The sequence below is a fragment of the Amphiura filiformis genome, chromosome 6 (assembly GCF_039555335.1).
Source record: "Amphiura filiformis chromosome 6, Afil_fr2py, whole genome shotgun sequence".
NCBI lineage: Eukaryota > Metazoa > Echinodermata > Ophiuroidea > Amphilepidida > Amphiuridae > Amphiura > Amphiura filiformis.
In genome coordinates this window covers 23,154,948-23,176,919 of record NC_092633.1, presented here as the reverse complement: position 1 = coordinate 23,176,919, position 21,972 = coordinate 23,154,948, and the positions used below count along the sequence as shown (strand labels likewise).

At 35.5% G+C, this 21,972-nt stretch overlaps 1 protein-coding gene across 1 annotated transcript; it reads right to left on the bottom strand.

The window, feature by feature from the left end:
* Positions 1-4,507: 4,507 nt before the first annotated feature.
* On the bottom strand, positions 4,508-20,942 carry LOC140155160 (lipase maturation factor 2-like). The gene is made up of 14 exons (XM_072177891.1): positions 20,584-20,942; positions 17,526-17,779; positions 16,646-16,897; positions 15,222-15,374; positions 14,754-14,883; positions 14,307-14,450; positions 13,658-13,763; positions 13,316-13,415; positions 11,789-11,974; positions 10,588-10,642; positions 8,327-8,440; positions 7,402-7,492; positions 6,370-6,475; positions 4,508-4,987 (listed from the first exon to the last, which is right to left on the bottom strand). Exons 1-14 carry the CDS (start codon positions 20,675-20,677, stop codon positions 4,832-4,834), a joined length of 1,941 nt encoding a protein of 646 aa, XP_072033992.1. The 5' UTR covers positions 20,678-20,942; the 3' UTR covers positions 4,508-4,831.
* Positions 20,943-21,972: the final 1,030 nt, after the last annotated feature.

Sequence of the window (21,972 nt, the reverse complement as noted above, 5' to 3'; positions counted from 1 at the left end):
GAAAATGAGATTTTGATATAAAATTTTCAGAAACATGAGCACTTTCCAATAAACACATAGAACTCCATTTAGCACCCCATTGAAATCAATGGCTAGTGAAACAGACGTAACTACATAAGTCAATGTGGACCATTATTATCTTTAAAATCATTTTTCTCAGAATGGTCAAAATGGAGTTGTGTCTTTCTGTCACTGACCCCTCTGTATGCCTTTTATGCTTATAAAAATGTCAACACTGCTTTCTTGCTTTGTTCTCATTATCTTTAGTTAAGAAACAAAAATATTACTCACTCCATTAAAGACTAACAATGAAAAATGCTATAAATATAATATGCAGAAAACACCCACATTTTGTGAAGCGATCATGCCAACTTGGGTCAGATGTCATAACAGTTGAGATAGTTTCATTTTTTGTTATGTTGTTTTGTTTTCTAGTTTTAAATGATACTACTTTATTATGTTCTATTGTTTATAGACCCTTAACAGGAAGCTATATAATCTAGGTCTACTATTTCAGTTAACTTTTGGTTCCATCTTTTCAGTTGCATGCAGTAGTAATGTACATAATGCAGACAATTAGCACTGAATGATCAATATCCAACATAATTTACATGATCCCATCACATTTATTCTACTCATTCTATAAACCTTGATAGCAATGTATTCTTTCATTTGAACCAGTCAAGCAGGATTTGAACTGAGACTCCTGGTTATCTTGCCACTAAAGAAATGTGAATCGGGATCTTGAGTAACTAAATGCTTTAATAATGTCACTAGCTTCCTTGAAAGACAGCAGTGGCATATCTAGGGGGGGGGCAAGGGGGCCATGAGAAGTCTTGCCCTACCCCCACTGTGGGATGCTGGCCACCCTGGTATGTAAGATTTTTAGCCCTTTTTTGTACTTTTTGCCCCTCTTAAAAGTTGGATTGCCCATCCTCTGAAAAAGTGCTGGCTACGCCACTGCTAGGCAGTGATGCTGGTCTGGATACCTGAGGCTTCCTGGTTCATACCATGGTCAAGGCTACATGTAATGATTATATTGGGATCAAATTATTATCAACCGCATGTACTGGGTATGTCTCTATTATGAAAGCCTTAACATAACCTCTAATCTGATTACTCTACCAAAATGAAAAAGATTACTGCAAACAAAGCCTGCTTAAATCCAGGGTTCCTGTACCTTGAAACCTTTAAAATTCAAGGACTTTTCAAGGACTTTCAAAGTCCAAAAGCATGATTTTCAAGGACTTACCACAACACAAAAATCATGATGCAGCTCTCCATGCGGCACATATTAACGAAAGTGACAGCTCCTCTCCACTCCCCAAATTTTGTTTAAATTATACTTTAGGTAAAATTCCAATTTTCAAGGACTTTCAAGGACCTTGTGTAAATTTCCAGGCCTTGAAAAGGTGTTTTCAAATTCAAGGACTTTCAAGGACCGTGGGAACCCTGTGAATCATACATTAGGTAATTTTTGATACAAGATATCAGTATCATATTATTTTGGCAAGTTTGATGGAATTATTTTTCCATGCTAACAATTCTGGACACAGAGAACACTAGCAAAAATAGAATAAATAATAAAACTAATTAACAGTACATCAAGCATCCTACGGAAGAAGTGAAATAAATAGTAGATCTATTTTAGTTTCCTTTTACTTTCGTAGCATTTGGAAAAACAAAACTTATTTTGATTTGGGTAAGTGAAACAGAAAATGATTACAAAAATCTGTTGTTTCTAAAAGGTAATTAAAAAATCCCAGACAGATATATGCAATTAGATCATTAAGATGTACGTGAGAAAAGATGTTTTTTTTTGTTATGGCGTCTGTTTAATGAACGTCATTGCATAGCTCATTATCATAAGGAACACAAAAATGTCAGCGATATCTAGTCATGTGACAATGTGTCTTGAGTGATTCAGCTTTGCGATCATGGCAAGTATATCGTCTCCAATAATTCAGTAATCTCAGCTAGCATTTGATGGATTTTGTGTATGCCATGTCATCAGCAAGTGTGACATTGGCAAAATTAAACTAAAAAGAAATGGGGGGAGAGTACCACAAATATTCAATTTTCTATCACTATGATCCAGGCTATGTATGGATATTGTGTAAATGACTCGTTTGTTACCAGAGTGTTCACAAAAAGGCAAACTTATAGCTATAAATTCAAAGATAAATGGATTGTTTACACACATTGCAATTAAAACAAATAATGGGCATGAATAACAGAAGATACTATAAACTTGTGCAACAGAACCCAAATAAAAAATTTGAAACAATTATAGCTAACATAATATAAACAGTTTCAACTTTCAACCACAAATGCAAGCTTAGCTTCATCAAAACCTCTTGGCATCAACTTTGTTAAGACATCCTGCATAAATCTGAGGCTAGTATACCCACAGACAACTACAGACTATTTATCAACAGTAATAGTCCCCGTGCATTGTATGCTGTGAATTATTCATGAGGGGCGATCGTTCAATTGTGCCATGTCTAACAATCATGCCAGCGTTGCATACCTTAGTGTATATGCGATAGAGCTTTGCATCTCTTTGTGGTATGTGCATAGCAGTTTTGCCTGTTACATTTCATGGAACAATCGGCCCTCATTATAGGGTGATGCTAAGACTTTGACTATTTGGAGTCATCACATTCTGCACAGAAACATGATATTTTATTGTGCATTAGATATATCATGAACTGCAGTCAAATAAATACAATACATTTGCACTCAGTCAGTGCTGTCAATTATTTACATCAGGCAGCTAAATGCAAGGGCTGGATTTATCATTGGGCCAGATGGGCCTGGGCCCAGGGCCCCCAAAATTAGGGGGCCCCAAAATTGCCTTGTGCGGCATTTTAGCCGAAAAACACCATGTTTTGGGCCAAAATAGGGCAAAAATTGACCTATTATAAGTAAATTTCAGCTTCAATTTGGCCTAAAATAGTCTAAAACAGAATTGTTGGCGCACTTCATGCGCAAATGCCATAATAAATTCTACACTCCCTATCTCTCTCTAAATTGTAATGCTCCCGCCAACACTGTTGATCTTATCCCTAAACCAAAACTTGGCCACTCAGTGCACATGTCTTCCTCACGGTGCATTTAGGGGCCTCCAAATTTTGGCCTAGCCCAGGACCCCCAAAAAGGTAAATCCGTCCCTGGCTAAACGCTATTCAGGACAATGTTGACTGCATTTCGCATCTGAACCCTTTATATGGACTTTTCCTTCATAAAAAATAGCTTTACTAAGTCTATGCTTTTATCTTTATAAGATATACTCTACTAAAGCAAAAAATTAATTGTCACAAAGCTGCAGAGCAAAACAAAACAAAACAATGAAAATAAAAACAAAAAGAGAGCTGAAATCAGAACACCCACACTCCTCCAAATGATGCAATGCTGAAGAAAAATCTAAGGCTTTTTTCAGTCAAATACACTTTGACCAAGGAAAGTTTTTCTATTTTACATAACCCAATTATTAACCCTATTTGTGATTACTAACATAAATGTAGAACCAGTTTCCCATTATCCCATATGCTGTCCCCTGGATCAAGTTGGCAGTCTATACACATGGTTATATACAAGGTTATATACAACCACACCTTTTAATTGGGCTATTCCAGGTAAAATCCTCTCTACCCTTGTGGAAGATTAGCCTAAGGTCTTCCACAGAGGGAGTACAAGTTTTGAATAGAAGAGACAATTAGTAACTTCCATTTGAAATACTCACTCCAGTTGTGGAAGATATAGGTAAAGCCGTAATACAGGGGGTATGGGGTTAAAAAAACTCTAACCAATTATTTGAAAAACATACTCCCCCTGTAGAAGATATTTCCAAAATATCTTCCACAGGGGTAGTGTGGATTTTAAACGGAATAGCAGAACAACACAAATCTTTCCCTGCAAGGTAAACAAAAAAGATATGGCAGACTGCAGGTCTACCATACAAACTTCCTTATAAGTTGTTGTAAAAAGTATTTCAATTTGGATACTACAAGTGTGATACCGAAAATATCTGCATTTTCTAAAAACAATTTAAAAGAAAGGAAAAAAGAATTAACTTCTGAACAAAATTCCATGCCTGATTTTTCTCATAATGAAACCGTGCAAGACACAGAAATCACTCCAGATGGTTATGTTTGTTTTCGCATATACTCGTATAACAAGTCTCTGAGTTCAACATATTTGTTCTTCAAACTAAAAGCGTTAAAGTGCACAAACTTCAAAGGACAATATTCTTTTCTCTCCAATCAGATGTTTGAAGACCTTATTCATGCAAGCTTTGAGACAAAAAGCTAGATTCAAAACAGGCCTTATAAAAATGTGAACAAATATAATTGTACATACCCTTAGCCTATAATAGCAAGATAAATTTACAAGTATGTTTTGTATGTGTCTCAATCTGATCCAATCATGCCAAAGGAGGCAAATTTGAGATATTACAATAACAATTTTAATAGGTATTTTAATTTGTTCCCCCCCCCCCCTCCGCTATTTATGCCTGTATCTCAGTTTTTCCATTGGGCTATTCCATTTAAAACCACACTACCCCTGTTGAAGATTTTGGAAATACCTTCCACAGGGGGAGTATGTTTTTCAAATGTAATTGGTCAGAATTAATCATTTTGAAACCCATACTCCCCGTATTATAGCTCTACCTAAAGACACCCAATTGTCTAGTCTACACGAAACCCATACTCCCTCTGTGGAAGACTTTAGCTAAATCTTCCACAGGGGTAGTGTGGATTTTAAATGGAATAGCCCATTGCTGCATTTGACCTGGTTGGATCAGATTGTGTCGCAGTTGCAAAAAACATTAGAAAAAATATGACATGATGACAGCGGGAATAAATAATGAGCAGATGAGTGTCGGCCCTGGCAAATGGCCAATTAATTCCCTGATTTGCACTGTTACTTCCTTGGCAAGAGTAGGCTCCTCTGTAACTTCACCTTTCTTCGGTTTCTTCACTTTCTGCATTAATTATGATCGGAAATAACAAAATATTGTTTAATAAATTAATGATTTGAACATAAAAGAATAGCATCTAATACTGATATTGTAAAATAAGTTACTGATAACTTTTAACAAATATCACAGGTACTAATCCCAGCAAACACAAAACGTTTTTAAAATGTTCTGTTTGCATACACACTACGGCAACATTTTTAAAAATGTTGTTAAAACATTATTGTCAGATATTGTTGCCAACATTTTTTGCCAAATATTTTGTCAACACTTAAATAACATTGTGTTGGCATATTTTGCAGAAGTTTTGTGAATGTTGTCATAAAACGTTTTGTGTTTCCTGGGATACTTATAAATGGCAAAAATCAGGCTACTGTGATATTTCGGGCTGTTTAAAGCCCAAAAATACAAATTCAAAGATATCTTTGTCAAACAACCGAATCTGCAAGACAGCTTCAGAATGTAGTCCCATTCTGATGGTATAAAATCTCAACATTTTTGCAGTAAGTTGGGGAATTAATGAGGCTGTAGATATGATGTGCCCATTTAAGATATGTTAAACATCAGAGTGGACCAAATTTTAATCTACAATAACTTCATGTTTACCTAAGATTGCATGTTTCAAACATATTTGTGGAATACTTAATATTTATGTTCTAAACAATATTCTCTAAAATGTCGCAGAAAGATTTTATGCTATTTTGCAATGATACAATGTTTACAATGTTTAAATATCATGTAAGAAACAGTAATAAGTATAATCAAAATAAAATAAAAAGTCTTCACTTATCAAACAATCAGAACTACTAGCCCATTCTTATGGTAATTTCTAAACGACAAGGCAAAAAAAATGTATTGTCCTTAAAGCTCCATCATCAGAGTCGACCTTAGTGATGCAGACAGTATTTAAAAAATGCAAGTTCCCCACAAAATATGATGGTAAACAATGATTCATACAGTTTGTCAGGTTCATTATTTGGATATTTCAGATTCATGTGTTACGAATTACAAACAGGAAAAACATTTTTTATGAATTTTGTACCCAATATAAAAATTCAATTAAGAAAAAACAAAAACAACAAGAAAATGTGACACTTTCGGAAAAATAATATAAGATGAGATTAGATGTAATTTAACTCTAGAAGCCCCACTTTTGTGGCTTGTGTGACAGTCTCTCTTTAACCTTCCAGTTCATAAGTAAAATTACCATAAAGCAATAACAAACGATTTCTGGTGAAAACATAAAATGATCTAACATATGAACAAACAAACAGACAGACAAATATAAAACAAGACAGAAACAGCCCTGATTACATGGGCTCTTACTTGAGGCTGCACTGTCCAAACATACAACAAATACCTCTAAAGACAAAGCTGAAGATAATTACCTTAATGATTCCACTTTTTCTAACATACTCCATAAGGTTATCTTTGTTAACTGTAGGTAAATATTCTTGCGCATTCCACCGTTTCCACCAGTCAGCATTTGTGTCTCTGTTAAGTGAATTAAAACAAGAATAAATAAGCAGACATGTTTTGCTACAGTTTTTATAAGTTTGCCAAAAATGAAACCCAGGAAATTGTGATAAAATGTCAATTTCAAGGTGAAAGTATTCCAATCCAAGGGTGATAATAAGTGGACTATGGGCCTTGTTTCAGTCCCATGACTTGTTTGAGATTAAAAATCACACCACCCGGCTACAATCTTTGTCCTGAACCTGTCACCATCCAGTCAATACATATTAAGATACAGGAAATAGGAAATGGTTAACCAAAATAGGGGTTTTCTGCAATTTGATGTCAGAATTTGAGTTACTATTGTTAACTGGAGGAGCTATTGAACTGTGCCATTTGATAGTAGACCATATCCCCTCCACTTGGCATCAGAGGGAAGCTCATATTTTTCTCATAAGGCCATCCTAATTGAATAGTTCTTCTGAAAGCCCCTGTGCATATTAATAAAATCGCCCGCTTTTTGCGTGTTATTCCTGCTGGATTGAGTAAATTTCATATCTTTTCCTGTTTCCAAATCCAACACACAAAAATCTCACATCTCATGTCTGACATCATCAGACGTGAAAACAGTCCAAATCCTAAATCTCAATAAAAGTCTTCATCTTGACCACAGTGAAACATGATAGTGTTTATACCATCCAACAGTGGTCCACACGTTTGTGTTTTTTGATTTGCTTTACCATGGAAATCTGAACTCGCTCTGTAATGTTAATTGTGGTCATCAGATAACCCTTTCTTATGGCATTTTACATCTAATCTAAAAACACAGTCTTGGAACCATGGAAGTCCACAGTTCCTGTGCGTCCTTTGACGTCCACTGTTGTAAAGAGGCTTCTCATGTGTGTGTCCTTATTTGCCGGTGTTTTGCAAACACATAATTCTCTAACCAAAAAATGTAAACTTACCCAAACTTTGTATAAGAGTAATGGTAAAGTTTGGCCCGGACATATTTGGGTGGTTTGTTTTCGAACGGATTATGTGCAATTAAATCCAACACTGCATGGAAAAAAAATAACAAAGAAACAAAACAACTTGTAAATGTCAAATTGTTCAAACAATTTGTAACTTTCAATTTTAATAGCGTGGATTGAACAGAACCAAAAATGTATATTTTGAAATAAAAAAACTAAGTATATGTGAGTATTATGAGAGTTTTTATTATTTGAAAGGAATTGACAAAGGGAATTACCAAAATTTTTTGTTTTGAACCACTTTAACTATTTAAGCTCATACTTTGAATAAAAATGACACATTATTGATCTTAGTCAAAATCTAGAAATTACTTTCTCAATTTTGCTTATTTTTTCAAAATATGGCCTGAAATTGATAAAACTTTGCATTTTGTTTGATTTTGTACCAATATTTGGGATATTTCAGGCTATTAAAAAATTTTTGAGGACCTAAACCAGATTTTAGTCTCTAGATTAATAATTTGTAGGTTTTATCAAATATGGAGGCAAGATTTTAAATGTGATGCACAGAATGAATGTCTTCCATCTACAGCATAATTATTATTATTATTATTATTATTATCATCATCCTACTATAGTCTGTCTCGTCTCAAGTTGAGAATAATGCCATGTTGGATTTCGCAATGGCATATTCAAATCGCGCGCGCTAACCTAATGCAACATGTGGTGGTATTCACACATGCAGAAAGGCAATTTGTCCGTACGCTGGCGACAAAACCGCGAAAATGCACTGATTCGAGTCTGCCACTATAAAATTTAACATGGCATTACTCTCAACTTGAGATGAGACACAGTATAGATGTTTTACTTCTTTGATACATTTGCACAGTGTGTGTGCCTACTGCTTTGAGTTACTTACCTTCCTGTTGACCATCTAATAGCCTGTAGATTAAATTCACAAACCACTTGTTGTGTTCATAACTTCCTAGTGCAGCAAACCACATTTGCCAGTCTAATCTTGGCTGGTGAGGTGCTGAAAATGGAAAAGTAATACAGAGATAATATTAGCCACGTTTCCACTGCAATAACATTGGAAACCAACAAGAGGGAAAAACATATACATAATATAATAAATTAAGGTGCATGTGCCTGGTTGTCTAATGTTTTAGAAATTACAACTGTGGAACAAAAGGGAAAGCTATAAGGCCTAACAAAATTGCATAGGCTTACTACCCAACTGGCCCTTAAAATTGGCCCTACCCAAGATTTTTTTATTTTGGCCCCAACAGAATCATGCTACAATGCTCAAACAGCAGAAGTACCTGAAGATCAAGATGGCAAAATGACAAACATTTCATGTGTTAATACTTGAAATGTAGGGTAAAATCGTTTTTAATGTGTTATGGAGGATCAATCCAAATGTTACAATGTTTCAGGCAATGACCTTTTTTTTAGGCCAATTTTTGGTATATGAATGGGTCCAAATTTTTTTTCTTCCAATTTTGGGGAGAAGTTGTAAAAACTCTGGCAATTTGCATTCAATTTAACCAAAAATGTTGACTTTTGGCATAGGTTTTTGGAAAATTGGAACATGGATATGTCCACTATCATATTCTCAGCGGCATGTATCAATAAAATGAAGACTACTGTCACTACTCTGATCTAATGTTAATTCAATGCATTGAAATCGAATTGAATTGAAATTAATTTTGGGCGATTTTCATTTCAATGCATTGGAATTGAATTGGAATCGAAATGAGTGGGCTTGGGCATGAATTAAATTGGATTGGAATTGAAATCATCGTGAGCAATGAAGAATTGAATTGGATTGGAATTGAAATCATGTTGAGTGATGAAGAATGAAGTGGAATTGAAATGAAATTCAGCTTTGATTTCAATTCAGCATTTCAATTCACAAGCAGATGTCTGTAATTCCAGATCACTCCTTTTAAAACATGATCAATGGTACAAAACATAAACATAAAGTGTTACAAAACATATTGCAACTAAGCATTCTGGAAAGCTTTCATTTAAAAATGATAGCATAAAATACATATATATTGAAGAAAATTAAAAGTATGATATCATTTCTCATACACAGGTATAGTTAAACTTTTTGAGATTTTTTTGGAGTTCTTCTTTAGAAGAATATCTCGTCATGTGGAAAAAGTATAGGTTCTATGTTCATACACTAATATCTTCTAATACCGTATGATGCAAATTGATTCTTAGCATTTCCAATATTTTAAATTGCTTGATATGATTGATAATGTGAGTATGAGATCCCCCAACTTGCCAAAGATCTAAAACTTTTGGCACTAATATAAAGCCCCTATTTTTCTCAAGCTCCTAATTTTTATAGCTTTTTATGCTCAAAAGTCATTGTACATTTGAACAAATTGTGAAAAAACCATTAAGGGATGGGGTATGAACGTTTGGACAGTATTTATTGTGGGACATTAGAGCACATCAGACATATCGAATTGCATTCTGAATAAGAAGATTGTCCTTCTGATATCAAATAATTTTGATTTTTTGAAATTCGCAATGTAATACACATTTTATGGCAAATTAAATGATTAAAAATTTATATTTTTGATATTTAAAACTGTACTCAAAATAAACTTTATAAATCTGATGATTTATACTTAAATGTATATGTATAGGTGGGATGAAAAGCAGACGATCAATTGAAAATTTTGACCTTTTGTATTGATGAATGCCTTGTGTTTAAATATTAAACACTTGATGTTTTGAAGTTTGACATTTGTGTTTAGATTTTACATGTGTTTACAAATCGAGGACAAAAAGTTCAATCTCTCGACGAGAGTTTTTGCAGTGTGCCTTAATTTTGATCAATTAACACAAACTGCAACTGTATTGGAATTGGAATTGGAATTGAATTGGAATTGAAATGAATGCTCAGAATTGAATTGAAATTGATTAGCTGTTAATTTCACTGCATTGAATTGGAATTGAATTGAAATAATTTAAAAAATGAAAAATTGAATTGGAATCGAATTGAATTAATTCTAAAGCAAGGTGGATTGAATTGGAATTGAATAGCAAGACTCCAGGTGTAGAAAGAATTGAATTTGAATAGAATGGAAATCAATTTTCTGGAGTGAAATAACAATACTCTGATCCCAAAGTATCAGGTATATATTCAATGATCCTTACCTACAAATGGTGGCATAGCGCTGAGGTTACCTGGTTTGTACATAAACTCATAAGGCTGCAAACAAAAGACAAATAATATTTAAACTAATTAATCTTAACATTAAATGTATCAACATAATAATTCAAACTTTTAAACCTTTGATGTACTATGGACACATGTACAACTGTCTTGATATTTACACACACTTCAAATTTTAAGGTCTCCTTTACTGCATGCTATACAACAAAGAACTAGATAATGATGGAATGCTGCCAAGTCTTATGACATCATTGAAAACACCTGTACTATACAGTGAGTTTCTATTTCTTTGCAACAAACAGTTTGCCCTAGCCTTCATAAAGTCATTTCTTGGGCTTGCATCGTTCATTTCTGATTCTCGCACATATTATTTGTGGCTCGCATTGTCTTACGACCTGCTAGAGTGACACACATAGGCCATCTCATTCTTCTCCATAATATATTTTTTACTATAATTCCATTCTTTTCGATCAACTTGTCAACAAGAGATTGACTGTCAGCCTGCAACCAATGATAGGAACACTTACCCATGTCATGTGCAAAGATTGGGTATAAATGATGCAATGGGCTATTCCATTTAAAATCCACACTACCCCTGTGGAAGATTTTGGAAATATCCTCCACAGGGGGAGTATGAATTTCAAATGAAATGACACATTAGGCAGCTCCATTTGAAATTCATACACCCTTCGAGAAAGATTCAACATGAATCTTCTACTAAGGGAAGGTGAGTTTCAAATGGAACTACCAATGTGTTCATTCCATTTGAAATTCATACTCCCTCTGTGAAAGATATTTCCAAAATCTTCCACAGGATTAGTGGGGATTTTAAATGGAATAGCCCAATTAATTGAACTCTTACAATGTTAACAGCTTTTGCTATAGATGAGTTGACCTCAATGTTTATCAACAAAGGCAAGGGACTGGTATATCGATATGCTTGAGTGAACCCCATGCAACCATTACACTATTCAATATCCTTATTGTGAAGTGGCGGGAGTTTTAACCTGTACCAAATATGATGCGCGCGCATACTGCCAGGCAAAAACAATTGTGATGCTGCATGTGCATACTGCCAGGCACTGACGTCAGAAGTCAACTCATCTATATGGCTAAGTAAACCTATAATTTGAAGATATTCTTTTTCACTACCTTTAGATCCTTCCCTTTTCTAATACTTACCTTCCAGCCAGACTCTGGATAATAGCTGCCCTCAATGATGACCTCTGGACGACCTCCGACACCTGTCATTCTCCTGAATAGACCATATGAATGAGTCAGGTGGAGGAAATCTGTTGATTCCTTCATTTTGTGAATCTCTGGCCACAAATTGTGGTAGGCAGTTCTATCCACCACACAGTGTGGAACCTGACCAAAATAAGGGACATGATTATCATCAAAAGTATATCGGAGGAAATAATCACAAGGTAGAATCACATATCGTAGTGCTGGTATCGGCAAGCAGTTTCATTGTCAATCGACAAAAATTAAAAAGCCGACGTCGACAATTGTCGACAATCAGGCCTCATTAATGTCCCAAAAAATCGCCCCATGGCAAATTGCGACGATCAAGGTTCAAAATTCGGCAACCTACAGAGTGCACATTTACAGTCAACACGCTGCAGGGACTATGAAAACGATACATACTGGCAACGCTATATAGTCATGGTATAGTTGCTTATATTATTTGCTGTTGGGTGAGAGGAACTAAGAAAATAAAGCATATTTTTCACGTAAAAAACATATAAATAAACAAATACTCAAACAAGTAAACACACAAAATAAATTTCGTCATCCCAAGTGTGCACACGGCACGCTAAGAACGACCATGACATTTGGTCAATCAACGATCGTTATTCAGCCAAGCCCCCCTGACGTCAAATGGCGGCCGTTCTGAAAATCGACGAAAATGGGAAAGCATGGAAAGGGGTCACAATTTTGCTGAATTTGACCATTTTGGATGCTATATTATGAACTATCCTTTGATATTTAGAAAAAAAAAATTCATAACTTTCTTGTCGCATGAGATCTTTTGGGTTGCTGGTAAAAAAGAAAGAAATTAGCAAAGTTTCTGCCAATCAATTTTTCAATTTCGATTGCAAAATTTCTGATATTTTTTGTCGATACATGCAAAGCTCTTGTCGCCAATCGGCAAAAGTGCTCTTGTCGACAATTTTGCCGACAACGCCATGTCGATACCAGCACTAATCATATCGACTGCTCAGTGCCAGAAGTGGATAAGTGCAATAGCTGTAGCAGCCATGTGTAGATGAGTACAATATACTCTGTAAATTGTCAAATGTTTACACAGCAGCTAAATTGCTCTTATCCACTTCTGGCAGTGAGAAGTTGATATTAGAGATCCTTCATGCATTTCCAATACATATATAATTTATACAATGTGCTAACATACTAGAGTAAAATTTGATTTGAAATTACTTGGTACTCTAGGCCGGTAAACAAGAGTAAGATTTGATCTTTCCCTAGAGAAGTCCTAGCCCTCTCAAAGGGACTTCTCTAGGGAAAGATCAAATCTAGAGTAAAATTTGGCTACATAACCAAGCTTTAATTTGTAGTGTTCATGACCTAATTAACACCCAGGCACTTAAGTAAGTCATCAGAAGGGGGCACGTAATACACGATCCCTGATTTCAAGATAATTTTAATGATAAAGAACTTGTTTTGTTTGATCCTAACACATATACTCACAAGGCTTATAGTGAACATTCCTACAGCAGCAAATGTCATAATTAAACACTGGAAAAGAGACCACAATTTGTTAAAAAACCCAGAATCTTCAGATAAACATCTGAAATGAAAATGAAAGAAACAGGCTCGATTTAGTCTAATACTCACAACTATCCATACTTACAAGTTAAGTTATATTTACACTTCAGTAGAAAGCAACAAGTGATTGAGAAACAGCTGGGGACAAACAGACGGGCGGAAAAGTGCTTACTAGACCTCTCCAAATATACAGCAGCATACATGTAGCTCAGCAAGACTAAAAACAGGGAAAAACAATGACTGAACAATGACATTGACTGTTACCTCCACAGTGCTGATAAAACTTCCAAAGCTAGTGATGCGATTCCAAATCCTATAGTATAAGGCATCGCCACTTGTATTGCTTCAAAGAACTCATCTGATGTGAACGCTATAGTAAAAACAAAAACAAAATAAAGATCCCAACAAACTATGTCTCAACAGAGATGTAATTGCACAATTAAACAAAATTATATAATATCAAGAATTTAGCTCAAACTGCACTCACAAACCAAAATTCATATGCCCTACATGTATGTGCAACAAACTTTCTTTTTTCTTCTTTAGCCTATTAATGAACCAATGTGTATATTCCCTCTCATATCCCAAGTGTGTCATGACTCTCATCTATTACATGTACCTTTATTTGGATGTCTGACTACAAGAACATCATATGCGACATGTTGGCAAAAATTCAGTTTTTACAGATTGTGAAAAAGTTTGTCACATCGCACATTTCAAGCTAAGTTTGAAGTGCAGAACTTAATCAATTGCTGTTTTTTTTTAAACTTTGCTTCTGACAAAGATTCTGCCAGGAATCAGGGTCGAAGCTCAGGTCAATTAAACTGAATTTTAATACACGCTTTTGTTGTGGATAAGAAATTTACAACAGCTGCTTTTTAAGTAAAAAAACTCTACAACTCTACAAACTTACCAATTTCTGATTCCACAGTGTACTGCTTTGTGTTGATAGTAAGCTTGAAGTATTTCACCATAGCATAAACCATGCCAGCATATGTGACCAGTGAAATGGTGGTGGACAATCGACTCATCAAACGAGACATGAGAGATGATTGATCTGCATTTGTACAAGAAGAATAAAAGTTTGCAAATTTTGTTAAAATTACATATTAATTAATTTGCCACTGAATAATTTTTTTTCACCTCAAAAACCCTACATAAAATTATAGCAGGTTTGGTGTACATGATTGACTTGACTAGGCAAACAGAACAAAGAAAACTCTTGATTTTAAAAGAAAAACAACATGGAAAAAACCTGAAAAAAAAAAAAAAAGAAATAAGCTAAGGCCTGTTGGCTGCACACAATTTATTTTAGGGACAATTTTACCGCATATTGTTTTACATGTGAAACAAGACTTACTTGCTGACAGATTTTTGTTGTTGTTCCTTCCAAGGAACTGGTCATCTAGAAGTGATATACAGAGAGCTATGGTGAGCAAGTTGAAGAAATTATAATTGCCAGTTATAATGATCAGCACTTGAAGTAAAATCTGTGTGTATGCAAAATAGACAAATAATAACTAAAAATGAAAAACAAAAAATGTGTTTCAATATAAATATGAAAATTATTGGTGATACTAAGATCATGTGGTATTCATCATGGATGGATAATCATAAGACATGACATTTAAGAACAAATTTTCACGGCAATATAGCAAATCACCTACTTTGTTACTGTCGTAAAGAGGTCCTTTTGGTAGGTATGGAAGAAGGCCCTTTTACTTATTGAAAAACATTTAAATTCATAAGAGAATTAACAGTTCTTGAAAACTAGGAATTTGATTGATTGATAACAAATTGGTCCATCAATTGATTCATATAAGCTTACCTGTCCAAAGAATGCAAATAACCTTAGATTCCTGATTGGTGAGAAGAATAGAAAAGGTAACAGTATTTCAATCACATATGTCATGACTACACTGAGCCTTTGAAACCATTCTGGTAACTGATGTGCATACCAAGCCAAAGGAGTTGGGATACACTGGAAGTGAAAAGAATGAAAACAGAACAATATTGGTACATCAGATTCATTTCATATTATATTGTATGTATCACAATTAAGTAAAAAGAACACAGAGTAGAGTCTGAAAAAATGATGGCCCAAAATTTCACCAGAGCAACATGAAAGGACTCGCAGTCTGTTGAAACAAAATCATCAATTGCAGAACACGCCACTAAAGAAAATCATGTTATAAACTGGGACAATCCTAAAATCCTCGCAATGGACGACACTAGAAACACCAGATGGATAAGGGAGTCCATCTGGATCCGGAGGAAGTCACAACCAAGTATGAGAGAAAGTCTAATGAACGGCGACGAGGGGCCTACCAACTGAGTCACGCCTCGACCAATTGATCCTGAGGGCGTCATCATCTTCTGATGACGCCATACCATCCAACAAAGGATCTATTGGCAGACACCATTGAGAAAGGCAACAGAGTGGATTGCGAAACTGTATGGAAAAAAAAAGTGAGTTTTTTTCTTGGAATATACTATGAAAACTTTGTAATCTGAATATTTGTATTCCTGATGAATCTCTTCAAAAATTCACAATTAAGTAGTTTTTGCATTTTACTCTCGCTGAATTTTATGCAAGCTATATACTTGCAATATCAACAATATCATTGCAGCTCACTTGAGATTTCAATGAAACAGATAATTGGGTTATTCCATTTGAAATCCACACTAACCCTATGGAAAATTTGGCTAAAGTCTTCCACATACTGAGTATAAGTTTTGACTAGAATAGACAATTGGGTATAAATTTCCATTTGAAATACTCACTCCAGTTGTGGAAGATACAGATAAAACCATAATACTGGTAGAGCATGGGTTTCAAAATGATTAACTCTGACCAATTACATATGAAAAACATACTCTCCAGTGGAAGATATTTCTAAAATCTTCCACAGGGGTATAATTTGGTTCATCTCAAGTTCGGTAGTGACGTATGTGAGTATTTCACTTGCCGCAGTATCAAATCGTGCGCGTAAAGTTAAACGCCCTGAGTACACACACGCGAATACATGGGCGGTTTGTCAGCACACTTACGGCGCAACCGCGAAAGAGCATTGACATCACTACCGAACTTGAGGTGAACCAAATTATAGTGTGGATTTCAACTGCAATAGCCCATTATGTTGTGATATTCAATATTCAATATATATATTAGAACAGTTATTTACTTTGCATGGTGAAAGTATAAACAATAGAGCCATAAAATGTATACAAGTTTTGTAAACTAATACTTACCTGTGATTCATAATGCCAGTCTAGTGCTGTGAGACCCCACCATGTTGGACACATACTGGTCAGCTTGACCACTCCAGATGCAAACATTAGCCTAAACAATAGCCACTTCATCAGCCACATCATGATGCTGTCATGATGACGACAAACCGGGTCTCGCCATTTGAAGAGATGCATTGGTGCAAGAAGAATGGTGAGAAAGCCGGTCTCTAAGAGGAGAATGTCCCATTGAAACCAGAGAAATGTTTGACCAACCTGTAGGATAGCGACAACAATTAACAGAATTTTTCTTTGTTTGTCCTTGGATTTTATTGCAAGAGTTTACACAACACAATACAATTACTGTAATGAGATTACAATATTTTCTTTTTTTTTCTTTGAACAAGTCCTAACTACAATTATTGTGGTTTTTTTTTCTATTTATTTATTTATTTTGCCTTATTTCCTTGACTGTAAATGTAGCTGTGTGGGTACACATGTATGCAAAAAAGTGAAAATGAAAGCAAGGACAAAAAGTTTATGTGCAGCTACTTTCACTCAAAACCAGAAGTGCTATAAGCTGTTCAATTTAAGTCACATAAGGCTATTTGATACGGAATTCATTTTTTATTGCATTCATATTCCACTTCCGCTTGGTTTTGTTGTTGTTGTTTTGTTTTTATTTTTTTGTTTTTTGTTTTTGTTTTGTTTTTTGCAGGGAAGTGTTCATAGTGAAATAATTTTGTTTGTTGTCAATTAAAAACAAAAAATCAAAAATGTTAGAAAAAAGAAATACCACATAATTAAGGCAAATATTAAAAGAGTATTAGACATGAACCATTTGTGTTGCCTTATCCTTAATATTCACTGAATCACATGCTCGTCTATTTTGTACAACTTATACCTGGTAAACAGAGAAGTACAGAAACCAGAGTGCAGCAAACATGAAGGCATCTCTCATTCTTCTTGATATCATGCATATTAATGAGATAGCTGCACCTAATATGCAAATGAAGTCCATTCCATTGGGTACATCCAGGCCAATGGCAGGCAGTAGCCATAACAGTGTTGGTTGGTGCTGAAACTTTTTAAGTTCTGGCTTGGAGTCCACGGGTAGAACTAGACGTGCTGGTAAAATGCCATTATCACCATAGAGACCTGAAGTTATTAAAAGAAGATATAAAGGAAGCATGTAAATTCAGCGTCACATTTTGATTATCAAAATGATATCCTAGAAAATGGCTTTCAATATTGCAGAGCTTTTTAAACCAATTACGTATATTTATATATATTTCACCTTACTTTAGAACTCTAGCTTTGAATTTGCACCGGATTACACATTGAGTACGTTGCTATCATTTTTCGGTCGGACAGCATTGACAACTTTACATTTTTTGCAATGGAATGCATGTGCCCCCCCCCTCAATCGATTGCAAAATTTAGAAAATCCCATAAGAAAATTGCCAAAAAAACGGCTTGTGCCTCCCCAATCAGACCCAGTGCCCCCCAATCATGGGTGATGCTCCCCAATATGATGACCCATGCTGCGCTACTGAGTGAGGGTAGGTTCTATTGTCTGCGGTCACCAAATTGGAAGGCATCGTCGCACCGATAACATTCCGGTGCCATCCAGTTTGCCGGGATCAGGCACATCGCTATCTGTCACAGGAGGAGTATGTCGTCATCAATTTTGATGAAGGACATTTTTTTCCACCCACCACGCCCAAAATTTTATTTCATAGCCCACTATTTTGTACTTTTGTGGGGCAGTGTATTGGAGAGCAGTAGCTGACTGGGAAGTCTATATGTGACACGATCTGGTCCATGGGGGCCAAAGGAGGCATTTTTGAAAATTGAGTTACTGTAATTATTACATTATATGCAATAGGCTATCATTTACTGAAAACACCAAAGGTCTAGCATACTCGGTTCTGTAAATAAAGTTATTTGATGCCTATTTTCTTATGTATTTTATTGTTTTTTACTGCATATTTTACCTTGATCGTAGTTTCAAGTTTGCAGCCTTTGTCCCCATGGACCAGATCGTGTCACATTGTACGGAGTAAAGAGGAACATAGACCAAAAGGTAATTGCAAATATACTGCTCCAAGAAAGTATCCTTACACTTTGAAAAATAATCACAATTTCAAAACTGAACCATATTAGGGTAAATTTGTTTTTTTCAATAGATGCACTATCTAATACGGCACATTTTGACACCCCATTGAAGCCAATGTGACTTCAAGAAGCAAAGTTACAAGCATTTGATTAGGCGAAGGTCCAGTTGTAAAAGTGACACACTGGCCTATTCAAAACTCCATGGACTAGACATTTGGTTTGAGAGTGGTAAATGTATAATTTGTGTGTGCCTTTAATTTAAAACAAAAGGAACAAAAGAAAACTGAAACAAAAGAGCTGACAAATAAAATGCAAGTTATATGAAAAGTACAGAGAAGTGAAACCTGAAATAAATACTGCTTTAAATAAAGTTTCATTGAAGAAACTGTGTAGTCTCTTTGTTGCGCTTGTTGGAATCTTTTTGCGCCTTGTATAGGCTAATTTGTCACTTTTAAAACTGGACCTTTGTCTATTCAATTGCTTGTAACTTTACTTCTGGATGTCACATTGGGTTCAATGTGGTGTCATAATGTGCAGGATTAGATAGTGCATCTTTTACAAAAACACATTTACCCCAATATGGTTCAGTTTTGAAATTGTGATTATTTTTCCAAGTGTAAGGATACTTTCTTGGCGAAGTATATGTATTTTTAAATTTTAATGGTAATTTTGGGGCATGGGCAAATTACCAGGAAGAGAGGACCACTTACATGTAGCTGACTTTGGAATATTTGAAGATCTCCAAAAATAGGCTTACAACTTGCAGGTTGCGAGTACTGCACTCTATATTTATTTGAAATCATTTTGAAGCAACCACTGTAAAATATTGTACCGTACTTCAGAAAATATACTAAAATTTTACAATTTTAAAATATATATTAAATCATACAAAATAGATCAACTTTGACCGATGTTTTAACTACTTCTCTACAAATGTAATTGGACTTTTTGACCCCCCTCCCTCCATAACGAAAGGACTTTCGTTTATAGGGCTTCCGAACTTTAAGGTTGTTCCCTTATACATATCTTCGGAGCAAGATGTCACTTGAGCAACTTCTTAGGGCACTATACCAATCGTGATCAGCATTGTTTACTTCCAAATTTCAATTAATTTATGGTGTCAACTGTCATGCTTCACTGATTCTGATGCGATTTGAGATAGCTCCAACAAGACTTTTCGATCAAACTACAACTGACGCCAGTCAGAGCCCACTTGTGTGTTTACGCTGTACTGTACACTCTCAAAATGTAAACACATGAATAAATGTTGTTCTTTTCTTCTGCCAGCAAGTGAAAGTTATGAAAAATTAAAATTGTGAAACATTTAAAGCCATATTATAACATTTGCTGAGGAGGATGCCCTCACTGATTTTTTAAAATTCATTTTTTACACGATTATATTGTACTTTATAAGTTTATTAAACCAATAGACCCTGCAAAAATCAAGGTGCTCAGTGTAGTTTTGTCAAAATCCGAGATATTGAATAAAACGCCGGAACCAGCATTTTATTATTACGATGGAATTATTAGTCGAACGCATACACAATGTTCATAACACACAGTACATACACGGCGTGCGGGACGGTGATCTACACAACAAAGGGTCGTACCATAACATGACCGAAGGAGTGGTACGTATTGACGACATATGCGCTGGTAGTAAATTCCAATTTTCTTTGCTTTTGCCGTGGTTGTACGGCTCAAAACTAAAAGGGGATATATCTGACAATAAAACCTAACGTTTTATGGCAAAGAAATGCTAATCTATTTTGTATGAAATTGTAATAATCATGATAAATATGATAATATGGCTTAAGCTTACCTGAAAAAAAGTTTAAGCTTACCTGGGATTTGACTGTAGAGTGAAACAAAAGCAAATAGGTATATTGCTGACATGCACCAAAGCAAAGCGTCCTTGGTCAGTGCAATTTTACCCATTGTTGTAGCCACAAATTCGAAATCCCATCAAAAACCTTCCACACAGAATTGTCACTCTGCATCGCACGTAAACAATAGACCGAGAATCTTTTTACGGCGCTATATTTAGTGATGTTCGCCCATATGGCCACGCTAAAGGATTCCTCGTCAAAATTTTTGCGCTATTTATTTTCACAATGACAAGTTATCGTGGTGTTTTCATTTTGTACACAGTATATTTTGCACAAAACAAAAATTAAGTATAGAGGTTTTTAATATTTGATTGCATTCACCCCTACACTGTCTGAATTTTCTGATTTTCAAATATTTACTGGCCCGTGAATATATAAATTCTGTAGGTCACTGTAATGCGCCCTGATTGATTTGGACCATTGGACCTACTCAACTTAGCCCCAAGCCAGTTTGGCCTGCCCACCGCCTGGGCTCACCAGGTCTACTCATCTGCAGTAGCGTAGCAAGCGCCCGAGCAAGCGAGGAGCAGGTAGCGGAGTGCCCCCCCCGACAAAAAAATGAAAGAGAAAATCTCAAGGGCAAAGGAAAAAAGGGGGCAAGGAGCCCCTTTTCCACCAATTGGGAACCTCATTTCCAAGGAAAGATCAGACAGCAGGCTGACCATGGCCAGATCCCGGGGCCAGCGTACTGGTAGGTTTAGTTTACCTTGAAGGCATCCAATGTGCCATGAATTTAACTGCAATCTATGGTCAGTTGTATAGGGTATAAACCCGGACCAGTAGATACCAGTTGTGTAGTAATTCATGGCACATTGGATGCCCGGGATTGGATGCCTTCAAGGTGAAATAAACCTAGGCCTAAGTCATCAACGGTTACCGTCTGGCCATGGTCTGGCCTCCTGTCTGATTTTCCCCGAAATGAGGTCCAATTTTGGGCCTTTAATTATTTTGCACAAGTCCGAAAAGGCTATCATCTCAAATAGATATGAAATGTTCATTGAGATGTTGGATATGTCCAAGGCTTTTGACACTTGAATTACTTTTGTAATGAATTGCCTGAAACAAGTTTGCATTTATTTTGTGAATGCAATGTGTGACTGTCTCCCATGTGGGATGAACTATGTTTTTATATCAACAGTGTCACTGGAGATTCTTTTACACTGCCAAATTTGATAAATGTTTGGTATTAGGGACACCTCAGAACATTATCTGTGCCTTAAATTTTACATTCATAAATGCAGATTTAAACAGACTAACCTTAGTTTCAATGCTTTTTTTAATAATTATGGTCAGATTGAAGTAGAAAATTGAGTATAAAATTGTTGAAAGTAAAGGTATAAATCT